Raw genomic sequence first — 13229 nt, 5'->3', positions numbered from 1 at the left:
TACACTTCGAAAGCGCGAAGACGGCCCTTCAGAAGTGTTAATCACCCAACATGCATTTCCTCTCAAGGGAATGATATGCTTGTGCTTTCATGTTAACAATTCATTTCTCTTGTTCTCTTTTAATTCGTTGTTGATAGTATATTTTGTGCAGCGTGCTGCAACCATTCTTTAGGTCTGTCACTGTACTTGCTTCCAACCGCATCTGCAGCATCGCAATCTCTAGATGTGTATTCATATCTTGTTTTCATGGCATTCCCTTTTCTTCTTTTCTGCTTTTTTTAACCGTACCCTTACAATGAATATTTCTTTGTTTTTGTTTTTGTAGAAAGCACCCTAATAAAATAAATACGTGACTAGATTGTAGCCGTTACGCTACACGATACAAAGCAAAAAAGGCTCGGGTACTGTTGTAAAAAAGTATGCATCCTAAGCTAGGTATCATGCTGCTGTAAATGCATATTACACTGACCTCCCTCACGTGGCAGAGGCCTTGAAGAATGCCTACGCCTGCCGAAGAACCCATTGTGGGATACTCTCCTGTATAGACTTGCCAAAAACGTTTCGCGCGCCTTAGTGTCACCCTCAAAACGGTTTGAACATTTCGCGACAATGGAAACTAACGAAAGGAACTTGGCCCCTTTTTCTAATAGAAAATAATCACGACAAAAAAATTTGCTTCATGAATTCTTCCTACCGCATATTGAAATTTTGTGCCATCGTGACTCTCTACACACCTTACTATAAAATCTCTGGAGCTGCCGGGAATAAGCCTTTATTTTCCAACGTTTAATCTTTTTCCGAACACTGCCCTGCTTATTAATGGTGCAAACACAGTACGAACTTTGACGCTGGACGTTCAGTTGTGTGTTCGGGATTTCATTGCTCCATTGTTTTCAAAGCATGTTTTCATTGTTTTGTCTATTGCTTTGGTTTTCGAAGACCAGTGATTTTTGATGAGCATTAGAAGACATGTATACCGCCGGGCTTTTTGAAGCTGTCATGATGTTATCCTCTAAACGGAGAGTTGATTCATCGGGCCTCATGAAGGCAGAGATGGCGGCATATATAAGTCGGGTGATGGCTAATGACGGCTCGAACATCCAACCACGAAAATCGATATTCAAGGCGAATGGCGACTACAGGCTTCACAAGAAATTAAAGTGAAGGTCTTTCCCATTGAAGGCGAAGACGACTGCGGTTGAGGACAGGGGAGGACCAAGCATGGCGTAAGCGCAATTGCGTTTGAAAATATTGTTTACGCCCTTGTTGTAACTTCGGTAGTTGCAATCAGAGCTCCTGCTCTTTCCTCGCGAGTCAGTTTGTGCTTTTTCCTCGATTATTCACTCACCCATCGATTTTGCGATAAGATTAGTCATCAGAGGTGCGTGGTAAGGCCGCTTTCCGATGACGGCCAGTGAGCCGCCTTCGTGGCCGCCCGAAGGCACACTCCGAGGCCAGGGGCGACATCGATCAGCGGGCGCGTTTTCTTTTTCCCGCAGGCGGAACGAAGAGCGCTGCCGGCGGTGGTGGCGGCAAAGAGGTCGTTGCGGCCGAAGGCGACGACGTCCGAACTGCCCGCAACGCCCTTCTGCTGGACGCCGCCGAGCGCCTCATGCGGCCCTCGCCGAGCGCTCTTCCCCTGCTGCCCAGGACGATGTCCGGAGGGGCCGAAGACTGCGACGGGGTCCGCAAGCGGTCGCCCGCTTCCATCCTCTGGGAGGAGCCCCTCGTGGTCGGCGCCCTGGGCGTGCAGGGAGGAGGCCAGGCGGCCGAGCAGCCCGACGCGCCCAAGGGGAACGCTGCCAGTCCCTTCTCCCCTGCCTGAGACCGGGTGTCCCATGCGCGGTGCCTGTTGGCATGATAAACGTGGGCAAATATGGAATTTTGCACATAAATTGCACCGCTGCTTTATTGATGCGAAAGAGCTGTGTTTTTTGTCTGGTCGCTTTGTGAACTTCTTCCTGACTCCTGACCCTTAATAGCAGCTTATATACATAGCGTTTCGTGGATCCTACTGTGCTCCGCCTTCCTTCATCTCACTTTGCATGACCTGCGGTGAGTTCCCTGGTATACTTCCCAGTGCGCCCTTCGTGCGCTCACTCTTTTTTCTGAGGTGCGGCTATTCAGCAGGGCTAATATCACTGAACGTACGAAATGTCTTGGCGTTTTCTCGTTCTTAGCAATGGTTTGCAACTCTCTATCTCGAGTTTGCACTTGTTTGTGCTACGTATACTGCCATATACCTCGTGTTTGAGGGAAGCTTTTAGGTAATTTTCAAAAATGGGCTTCTAGGGGTAAAAATATGGCTTCTGCCGCATAGTATTATCATTGTTGGTGGACAGCGCGAAACAGGTGAATTGTCTTAAGTAGTGAGCTGGTTAACTAATTTCTGAAAATTGAATTATCACAGCTTGGCAGCTGGTCGCAGTTAGAGATTTGCAGCCGGTCGTTAGTAATAGCCTTATGAGTTCTTTTTAATTTCGAAAGCGCGATTATCTTTGGCGCTGTGGCCCGAGAAAATCTGGCTACATTGTGCCAAGATACATGCGCTTTCGAAAAGCATGCAGGCAAAGCATCGCTTCCAGTGCACGTAACTATTTAAAAAAAACAAATTTTGTCGAGCCATAGCGCCAAGGGCAATCGCGTTTTCTAAATTCTAAAACTCATATGGCTATTGCAAGAACCGACTACAAATCTCGACTTGCAACTAGGCGCCTAATCCTAATAGTTAAAAAGTTCACTATTAAAAATTAGTTAACCAGCTTACTAGTAAAACGATTCACCGGTTTTCTTGTGTCAGCCAACGCTGGTAATGCTATGCTGAAAAAGAGATATTTTTACCTCAAAAAGCCTTTTTTTGTGAATTACGTAGTCTTCCCTGAAACACCTGGTATAATGCGCGTCGGGTACGGCACCCTGTAAACTGCAGCCAGCAGAGGCGAGGAGCCCTAATTTAATCATAAGCAGAAGGCAGGAAGACCCTGCTCTACAAAGCAGGCATCGCGGGACGTCAATTTTAACTGATACGAGCTAATTTCGTCAGGCGGCGTCAATCCTCAGTGTAGCGCATCGTCTGGTTGAGAAAAACGTTATTTGAACTTGGTAAATAAACTAAGCCCCCCTAACTGATCAGGCCACACGACGGCGTACACGTATACCGGAGTTGATTTTTATTTCCAACGTTGCTTTCTACAGAGCACCTGTTAAGTGCCCGTTCCTGGCTTTACCGGGTTGTCATTACCTTCAAACGGTTTAGAGGGAAATTTCAGAGCAGGAAGGCCCGAGAAGTGAAAGCGCTATGAAGGAGTGGTGGTTCACAACGAGTAGTGAGATTCGTGTGGCGTGCGGGCGCATGATAAGAGAGTAGAAAAGACCAAGACAAGGAGCAAAACTACGCAAGAGGCGAAAAGGTCCGTACCGTCATAGACCACGTGCTCGCAACGCCGCACTGGCGAAAGAAGAAAAAATTTAGGGATGGAACGGACGTCAGGATGACTCAACACGTGCAACTGGTGAAGCTCAATAATGAAAAATATAGCTCACAAAAAATAAGATACTGACCTTGATGAGAAAGGATAATCGTGTGGAGATTTTTCCAGTCCTTCTCTCTTTGGTAGTGTTGCCGTCTTTAATTTCCACTGTTGCGGGGCAGAGAGACGGCCACATTTAGTCGGATGAATCTCTGCACAAGTCCCAAATGTTTCACGCGAATAGCCGAGTTGGATCTTGGCCACCTTTTCTGGACGTGCGCAGGAACACATGCGTAAAAGAAAATTAGGACGATTACTCTAAGTTTGACTTACGACTTCAAGGAAGTTACATTTGTACTTGTAGTTATCAGACAATACCAAGAGCCGGAGCCTGCTCAGGTTCCTTGAAGTGAATATCCTCCACGATTTACTCTAGCTTGCCACACTTCTCCCCACCCACAAATTCAAGAACGTGGACGCCATAGCCTGGCGCCAGCTTCAGGCACACTTTCACAAACCTCTATACCACTAGAGAGAGAGAGAGAAAAACAACTTTATTACCTTAGAATGTCGCGATTTACGGCAGGTTGGTCTGGTGTGGCCCCTAGGTGAGCAACCTCTTTTACCCCATAACAATATCCTGGACGCTGCCCAACATCCAGCAGCCCTACATTCCCACTCTCTCACTCCATGCCCCGACCCGCCGGGCCACCAACCACCCATACTCCACCTCACTTTCTCCCCTTGGGAAGCTGCTCTGTCCGGCACAGATCCACAAGACCAGCAACCACTGGTCGAGGAGGCTCCCAGGAAAGATACAGCCAACGGAGTCTTGAACTAAGGAAGGACACCGTTTGAAGAGGCTGGCGACCAACTGCCTTTGGTCAAATAAACTTTTTCTCCTCTTACCTTCCCAGCAAGCGACGTACCTCCCCATGTGTGCCGAAAAAGAATGGAATGTCCCAGTCCCAGCACATCATTTGTCAAACGGTAGATCGTAGAGCCAGGGCATAGAGGCAATGCTCCCATTAAGGGTCTAGGAATGCTTTTTCGGGCGTGTTAAGCAGAAACAAAAACGTATCATACCATTTTGGTTCGGGAAAGGAAAATGGGTATAACGTTTCGGGACCAAGGATTTTCAACAAGAAATAATCGACTGCTCACTCCCTTTTCTCTCTTCCTCCCTCCAGAAGCTGCGGGATCGAGAGAAGGTTTTGCTCTTGCACTCGTCGTTTTGAGAGATCAGGCAACAGTTTCGTTCGAGCAGCCGAAGGAAGCGGTTAGCTCCGCATCTCTTACGGCGCATGAGTTTCTTGGACGAGGACCGTGGGCTCCCTGCTGCAGGCAGGCGACGGCGGTCTCCTTCTCATCGCGCCGCCGAAAGCGGAAGTCACAAGCGTGTCCGTCTTTTAGCGGTTGCTTTGCTGCCGCCCAACTTCAGCACGGTGCGGCGGTCCCTGCAGGCCTCTTCGACTACCGGCCGTCCTCGCTGCGCCACTTTCTAGCAGAGGTTTAGTAATGGCGCCCGTCGCTTTCCCGGCTTCCTCGATGGACAGAAGCCATCTTGCGCACCCTTACTCGCGCAGCCCCTAACCGTTCGTGCGCAAGCCCCTGCGCGCGGCAGCTATTGCTCTCATCACTGGGCTGTCTTGGACTTCGTAGCTACGGATTCACGGTAGCTTTTCCGCGAACCTCGATGTGCCGACACCATTCCTTTTTGAACCGCTGCAGCGGCGGCGCATCGCAAGTTGTTTGTGCAGCTTCACAGCCCTACTGATGTCGATTTTCGAGGCGCCGTTCGCGGCGGCGGAGTTCGTGGCAGTGGGCTACTCCTAGCACGCACCGTACATTCTTCAACGCTTCCGACGACTACAGCGTGTTGATGGCAGCATGGACGTCCACTACGGTCACAGGCGGGAGGGACCTTCAGAGTCCCACCACCCTCTTGCTACGAGTGTCCATGGATTAGCCCGCTCTACCTACTTCGCCATCGCCCAGCCATCCTGCCGCAGCGGTATACGTATATATAGTTTGTGTTGTGTTCGCGTCGCTAGTGACTGCCCTCCACCGGATTACTTGTTTCATTTCATTTTATTTCATTTATTTTTCCTTTAAAGGCCCGAAGCCATTACATAAGGGGGAAGCAAAATCAAGATTTTTGTGACAAGAACGTATCAAAACCGAGAAAGAATAGTTTGAAAAATTCAAACAGTGAGAAAGGATAACAGTATGTAATAGTTAAATGAACTTGTGAGGGGTATACATTTCTAAGTGGAATGCATGGGGTCGAAAGGAGAGCAAAATTTATACAAGAGAATCAAAGCAAGAGAAAAACACAGTGCAAAAGGCATGACATCAAGAAGAAAAGTAACAACATGTGGGCGGTACGCCGCCAAGCCGAGCTGGCTGCTACGCGAAACCCTAATTCGTCGCAGGCACGTACGCAATTATCTTAGAGCTAAGGCACGCAAATATTAACGAGACCTCTCTCAACGGCAGTGCCATGCCTGGTGCGAACAACTTTCTGCAAAATCCTCGAATGCCTCAGTAGAATTTCAAGTCGTTAGTTACTTCGAGGAAGGTTTACGAACCCTTCCTCTAGTGTCGTTCGGCGTGGAAGATGGACAGGAGGCATGCTTATAGATTATGACAGGAGAGCATATATTTACAGCATACATATACAGAGAGTTAAACCGGAAGAAGCAGAAATGAATTTACAAAAGAACGAACTTTGCGCTACTTTACTCATCTACTCAACGGGTCAGAGCCTAAGTAGCATCACGTTACATGCTAAGCATGGAGCCCCAGCTCAGACTGGACTGGACTGCATCCGTTCACATGCGCTTTTAAACCCTTAACAAACGACTAAGGGCGGTCATTTTCAGTGGTCCGCCCTAAGCATCAATTCTCCATTCAAAAATAACATGCGAGATGGGGACTAGCCCGTGGGTTGGGCTTAGACTCGAACCCAGGGTCTCGTTAACAACACAAATCAAAAACAAATAAGCCAACACTCTCTTTCAAGTAAGTGTATCCACACGCTCTCCCTTCGGAGCTATTCTTAAGACTTTCCTCAGGCACACCGCCACCCCCTTTCCGCTCACGTTGCTCGTCGTCAAGTTCTTGACACTGATGTGCTCCCGCCCATCATCAGTCCGTGTCGCCCGTCAGCAACAGAAGAGGAAACGAAAGGGCCACGAAGCCGCCACACCACCGATGGCGGGACACTCGGCTAATAAGAATGAAAGGGCTTATTTGCCGCTCGTTGACAGAAAAACGCCACAATTGCCCTTTTGAGTGCTCTTTGCCGGCTCGGAAAACCAGATAAGGAATGGTCCTGCTCTCCCACGCCTTGGGTGAGTACGGCATATTTGCCTTAACAAGTGTTCGTCATTGTCATCCTTGAAATACGCCTTTGTTTGGCCACGAGGCTCTCCGGGACGCTGTGGGACATGGGGTGCCTCTCCGACGATAGCCTGCGTCGTAAGGGGATCTCGTCAAGGCGGTGGCGGTGCGTCAAACGACCCAATCCATTTCCCGTATGCACTTTGCTTTCGGGGGCTCTTGCTTGTAATGGAGAGCCGCTTCCGCGTGTGCCGGCGTTTTGCAAAGGGACGCAGCTGGAAAAGAGCGGCAGCCTACAGCCTCTCTGTGGCGAACACTCCGTACCATGGAATGCGGTCGCCGTTCGACTGAGGCAGCAGCAACCGCATGCTTCACGGCTAACTTGTCGCCAGATGATTTCGGCAGAGAAGCAGCGTGAAGGTTTTTCCCAAAATACGATTCTCTGCCTTCTTCAGTCGCTAGTTTAAATGTGGAAGGCATTCCAGCGTATGTATATCAAATGCCGTCTGATGTCGACGCAGATGGAATTGCGTGTCTGTTCTCTACGCTTGAGTTGCTAGCTGCAATAGATGATGCGAAACAGAAAACAGCGCCCTGCCTGGACAATATTCAGTACGAGCTGTACAAGAACCTGAGTAGCGCTGCACTCCCTCAACTACCAGACACCATAAACAAAGTATGGCTGGATGGCGTCGTGCCCGAGAGCTAGAAATCCGCGGTCGTGATTCCTATCCCGAAACCAGGAAAGCCTCCGACGGATTTTGCAAACTTACGACCTATCTCCTTAACTCCTACGCTGTGCAAACTGGCGGAGAAAATGCTAGTCACACGATTGTCAAGGTGGCTAGAGCAGCACGGTTTTTATCACCCCGCACAAATCGGCTTTCGTCCATATATTGGTAAAGAGTATGGGTTGGCTGTCTTGGCATCTGCAGTTTTGTCACTTACCCGCAGGTGCAATGTGCGTACCGTTTTAGCAATGGACGTTGAAAAGGCATATGACATCAGTCATGCAGCCATTCTGAACTCCATTTACATTCTTCATCACCCTCTGAGAGTGCGTAGTTTTGTCGAATCATTTATGGAAGGCAGAAAATTTGCAATACGCCTCAGCGTCGAAGCGGTCGGATCATTTGCTCCTCTCTGCGGCTGGCCCCAGGGATCTGTATTGTCGCCGACGTTATTTAGTATTGCTTTCATCCCGCTGGCTTAGCGCTTACATCCAATCCGTGACATAAAATTTCTTCAGTACGCTGATGACATCACGGTGTGGAGTACTCACCAAGATCTCCGTACTCAGGAGGCTGCCCTTCAATCTGCCTTGGATGTTACCTCTAATTACGCATCATCCACCGGACTTCAGCTATCCATGCATAAAACAACACACATGTCAGCCGCCAACCGCTGGGGACGCCGTAAACTTGCTGCAAGTCCAATCTGTCTTAGTCTATCAGGCACCCCACTACAGGAAAGTCCGAGTGTAAAAATCGTTGGCTTAATGATTCACCAATCAGTATAAGCGACTGCATGGCTTTCTCAGGCGAAAAGGCAAGCTATTCCGACTTTGGGTGTGATTACAAGAATTTCTCCTAAAACGGGTGGCGCTGGCTCGTTCGTTGCATGGCAATTGGTGAGGGCAGTTCTGCAGCCATGTATTGTTTATCAAGCCCAGTTTCAACATCTTACAAGAGCCCAATGGGACCGCCTTGAAGCCGTGAACCGAGAGGCTATGAGGACCATTATGTGCCTTCCACGCATCACACCGGTCATAGCTTTGCAAGAGAATGCGCAGCTTGATACCATTGGTGAGCATGTGCAGCAGCGCCGTGATGCGCGCAGCCTTAAGGCCAGTCTATCGCACTCTACGCATGCACTGAGGACTTATGCAAAATCACACTCCATTCTTCAGCCGCAAACGCCAGTTCTTCCCTCATGGAAGTTTGTACAGCTCAGCGACAACTAGCCAACAGATAATCGCCGACCAACATCTGCTAATTCGGCATCGTTGCTTCGCCAGAAATTTGAGGAACAAGGTGCTTGCCTGTCTGAAGGATCCATTGTTGTCTACGTAGACTCAAGCATACAAGCCTGAGAAGCAACAACAACCTACTGCCCGCGCAGACCTGCCCTGAAACAAACCTCTAGGTTTCAGCTTACAGAACCCCCTTCGTCTTTTTGCGCCTCAGCTCGTTGCAGTTCAAGAAGCACTCTGCTCCGAGGCCGCCATAACTATACTCCCTGCGGCCCGCGTTGTTATCCGAACTGACGCCCTTCAAGTTTTCCGGTTGCTATGACGTGTTAGCAGCTGTTCAATGATATGTCAGGACATCCACCGACTCGCGGAACGCATCCCGCAACCAGTACGTATTTAGTGGGTCCCACGGGATCTGCTGACCTCTAAAAGCCAGGCAAATTTAGCGACCCGCCTTGCGAATTCAGACTCATCACTGCCTCGGCTCCTTCATTTGGACAACTTTACCCTCCTTTCATCAAGAAAGGAACTCCTCCGGCACCACACACGTGCCCTCATCCCTCCGTGTGCGGTAACCCTCTCCCGCGTCCTTACCCGCGCAGAGGAGGTTGCGCTTAGGAGGATCCGGGTCGGGGTTGCCGTCACACCTGCTGTCACTCGCAAGTGGCCTCAGTACCGAGATTTGTTTCCTCGGCCAGGGTGCCCGATATGTAAACACGAGGACATTGAAGCCGACATTCATCACTTACTGTGGTACTGGCCAGCTCTTAAGCCTACATGGATCCGGCACCTGATGGCAGCGGGTCTTTCACCAAGCAACCCTGCTTCATACATTGCCTGGACGCAGGGACTTCTCTACTGGACTTCATCAAACCAGCTAGCTTTTTCCATTCATTTAATCACTACAACATCTTTCGTCACAAGTGCACCTATCATTGATGCCCTGGGGCAATAAATTTCGCTTAAAGAAAACAGACACCTGTTCGAAGTGCCGAGGTAAATATGGCGGAAACTTTTTGCCCTCATGAGAAATGGTCGTTTAGTTTTTCCCGGAATGTTTTGCGGTTAGTGCATGATGCGATGGGATTTGGTAGGCCATTCCATAGTGCTATCGCGTCCGAAAAAATAGACTTTATTGGTGAGGCGCGACAGTCGATGCGTGCAATGCTATGGTCATGGCTTAGGCGGCTAGATGTCCTGTGCGGGGGTTGTATAGCTTTGCATGTCTCATGCGTTGGTAATAACAGAAATGAAGACAGGCGCGAGATATGATGCGGCGCGACCTGAGGGATGGAATGGCAAGAGGCTGTTTCAGCTCTTTGACACTGGTTTTCCTTGAATAGCAAGATGTTATAAATTTGATGCCGCGATTCTGTACGGCTTCAAGGTCAGCGGTGAGATACGCTTGTGATGGGTGCCAGATGGATGACGCATATTCTAGTTTCGGGCGAATGAATGTTATATATGCTAGTTTTTTTTTTACGACTGAGGATACGGCGTTCAAGATATGGCGCATGTACCTGAGTGTGCGTGAGGCTTCAGCGCAGAAGATTTGAACGTGATTTACCCATGATAGCGATGGTGTTAGAGGCCAAAATATCTGTAGGATAATGCGGGGTCAATGGAAAATAGCCAATACTATATTGATGCTGATTCACGGTGCATATTCCGGTGAACGACATGGACTTGCATTTGTTGATGTTTAAGGCGAGGAGGGATTTATCATACCTAGAAAAGAGTGTGTCAAGATTGGACTGAAGCAAAGATGAATCGTTGGTCGCCCTAATCTCTCTGTATATGACGCAACTCTCCGCAAAAAAGTCGTGATTCTAATTTTATATTCCAAGGGAGGTCATTAATGTAAATTAGGAATAGTAGTGGTGGCAGTCCGGAACCCCTGAGGGACTCCCGACGTTACATTAGAGACAGGAGAGTGGCTATCACTTGTAGAAGTGAACTGATTGCGCCCTGAAAGAAAATTTTTGATCAAACGGATTAGGTTGACGGTAATTCCTAGTCATGAAAGCTTTTGAAGTGATTGGTTGTGGGGGACCCGATTAAATGCCTTGGAATAACCGAGGAATATACCATCTCTTTGAAGGTTGTCATCCATGGATTCCAGCAAATCATGTATGAACTCGGCATGCTGGGTTTCACATGAAAGGTGTTTCCCAATACCATGCCGGTGCGGATAAAAGTCGTTAGATTCAAGACGTGTAATTAGATTCGTGGATATAATGTGTTGGAGTAGTTTTGATATGACACTGGTTAGAGAAATAGGACGGTAAATAGAGGCTGATCTGCGGTCACCGAATTTAAAGACTTGGATGATTTGGGCAATTTTCCAATCATCCGGAACTTCCTCCGATTGTAAAGACTGGGTAAAGATTAATTGTAGTATCTGGGCCGAAGTCGCTCATGTGTTTTTTAGTAGTCTACTACTGATATGGTCACAGCCTGCTGATTAAGACGATATTAAAGAAGAAATAAGGTTACTGATACCGTTGGCATCAACCTGGATCATAGGCATCGTAAATGGTGAGGATTCTGGTGAAGTTATGGCAGTCGAGTTGTTTGCAGGAGAAAACACCGAGACGAAATAGCGGTTAAAAACGTTGGCACACTGATCTGGTCCGATTGGTTTACTATCAGTTCCCATAATTATTGTTGACAGCGCCTAAAAACACCGGACGGAATACAGAAAACAATGGATCAGCACCAACTAGCCGGACAACTTGTCCTAATAAAGTTTCTTTCCAGTTTAGCGGGCTCTTTGTCCTCTTCATTCGCCGAACCCTGCCATGCAGTACGCCTTATTGCTGCAGCGAATTGCAGAGCGAGATTTTTCAGTTTCTGCATTCGCTGCAAAATACCACCCCCAGATCTGCTGGTGATGTTTGGTAGCTTCCGGCCCACTGCTGGCCATGCCGCCCGCCTCTGCGTAATGGCACGTTAGGAATGACGGCATCAAGCTCGTCTGCACTGGGAACACCTACGGCTGCTCACGCTCCACACCGCGCCGTTGCCAACCTCTACCAGGAAGTGGCGCGAACCATCGTGATCAGTTCATGTTGAAGGAAGTTCACGCCACTTCCTGGTAGAGGTTGGCCACACTGCGCCGTTGCCAACCTCTACCAGGAAGTGGCGTGAACTTCCTTCAACATGAACTGATCACGTGCACAACCTGGACACATTTCTTATTCTGTAAATAGTGTGTATATATTACTTCTTCCCTATCCTCTCTTCCTGTCCCCTCACCTCTTTCATTTCATTTCTCAATTCTGCCTCCTGTCCTTTATTTCCGCTGCCCCAGCTCAGGTGCTTCACAATCGATGGCAGATGCCGGGGCTAGCAAAAATCTTTTCCTTCCTTTTAGTATTATTTTAATACAAAAACCGTACCACCACCGACCGGAACACCGAATTCCTGCCAAGTCTGCGTTCAGCGCCTGTGGCGTCGTCTTCCATGTTTTCTGTCTTTTGTCCGTGTTATTAAGCGCTGTCAATTACAATGGATCAGCACCAACTAGCCCGAGAGCTTGCCCTATTAAAGTTCCCATAAGCGCTATTTGGTTCGGGCGAGACCTGGTGGATAGGATGCGCTAGAAGTTGTTGGGTTCCGATTTTAGGGTTCTAAATAGATCGATGGAAAATAATTTATTTTTTTGCAGCAGCTAGGCTTTCAATATATGTTTTTGCACACTGATAATATCGGCCTCATGTAGTAGGGGAGTAAGATGTCTTTGCTGATCGATAGAAGCGTTTTTTTCCTGTTTAGGAGAGATTTCAGGCTTACGATAAAGCACTCGGTGTTATGATCAGACCTAATATTTATTTTTGCGATGTATTTGTCTCTGAGGTTAATCATGGTTGTTTTGTATAATTCCCAGTTATGATTAGCTGTTCTTGACAGTTAAGACTCGAAAAAGTGCTCATGAAACCGTTTAAGTTCCGCGTTGATAGCATGGTAGTTCGCTTTGTGGTAGTTTAAGATTATCTTTTCAGCCCTTGTTCTAACTTTAAGCAGTAGTGGTATGGAAATGTGTAGAAGGGCGTGGTCACTGAGCCCAGGAAGAGGCGTTACGTCTTTAATGTCTTCAGGACTGCACGTCAGCAAGATATCAAGGGTGTTATTCCCTCTCGTCGGTAGTGTTATGGCTTGATGAAGACTTAAATCAAGGGTTAGATCGAGGAACTGCTTAGGCTCACTGAACTTTGATTTACCAGGTACTCTAAATACAGGCCAGTTAATCTGGACGAAATTAAAATCACCAAATATAAAAAAGGTGAGTTTGGGAAGTTATTCCTAATATATGCTAAACTATGGTAGAGTGAGTTGCTTAAAGATGGACCATAATCGGGTGCCCAGTAACAAATGCCAAATATAGCTTTCACAGTTGATGTATGAACACAAACCCATGATAATTCGAGTACGTCTCCTTG

General features: G+C 48.0%; 1 protein-coding gene across 1 annotated transcript in view; it reads left to right on the top strand.

The window, feature by feature from the left end:
- LOC144121836 (signal peptide peptidase-like 2B) overlaps positions 1 to 1911 on the top strand; it is a 69954-nt gene extending 68043 nt beyond the window's left edge. Inside the window, exon 15 of the mRNA XM_077655251.1 lies at positions 1500 to 1911. Coding sequence (XP_077511377.1) covers positions 1500 to 1825 — 326 coding nt within the window. The 3' untranslated portion in view covers positions 1826 to 1911. The remainder of the gene's footprint in view (positions 1 to 1499) is intronic.
- The last annotated feature ends 11318 nt before the right edge of the window (positions 1912 to 13229 follow it).

This window comes from Amblyomma americanum, chromosome 2 (genome assembly GCF_052857255.1).
Source record: "Amblyomma americanum isolate KBUSLIRL-KWMA chromosome 2, ASM5285725v1, whole genome shotgun sequence".
Lineage (NCBI taxonomy): Eukaryota > Metazoa > Arthropoda > Arachnida > Ixodida > Ixodidae > Amblyomma > Amblyomma americanum.
Note: the sequence above shows the minus strand (reverse complement) of the source record. Positions and strands in the feature narration are given on the sequence as shown.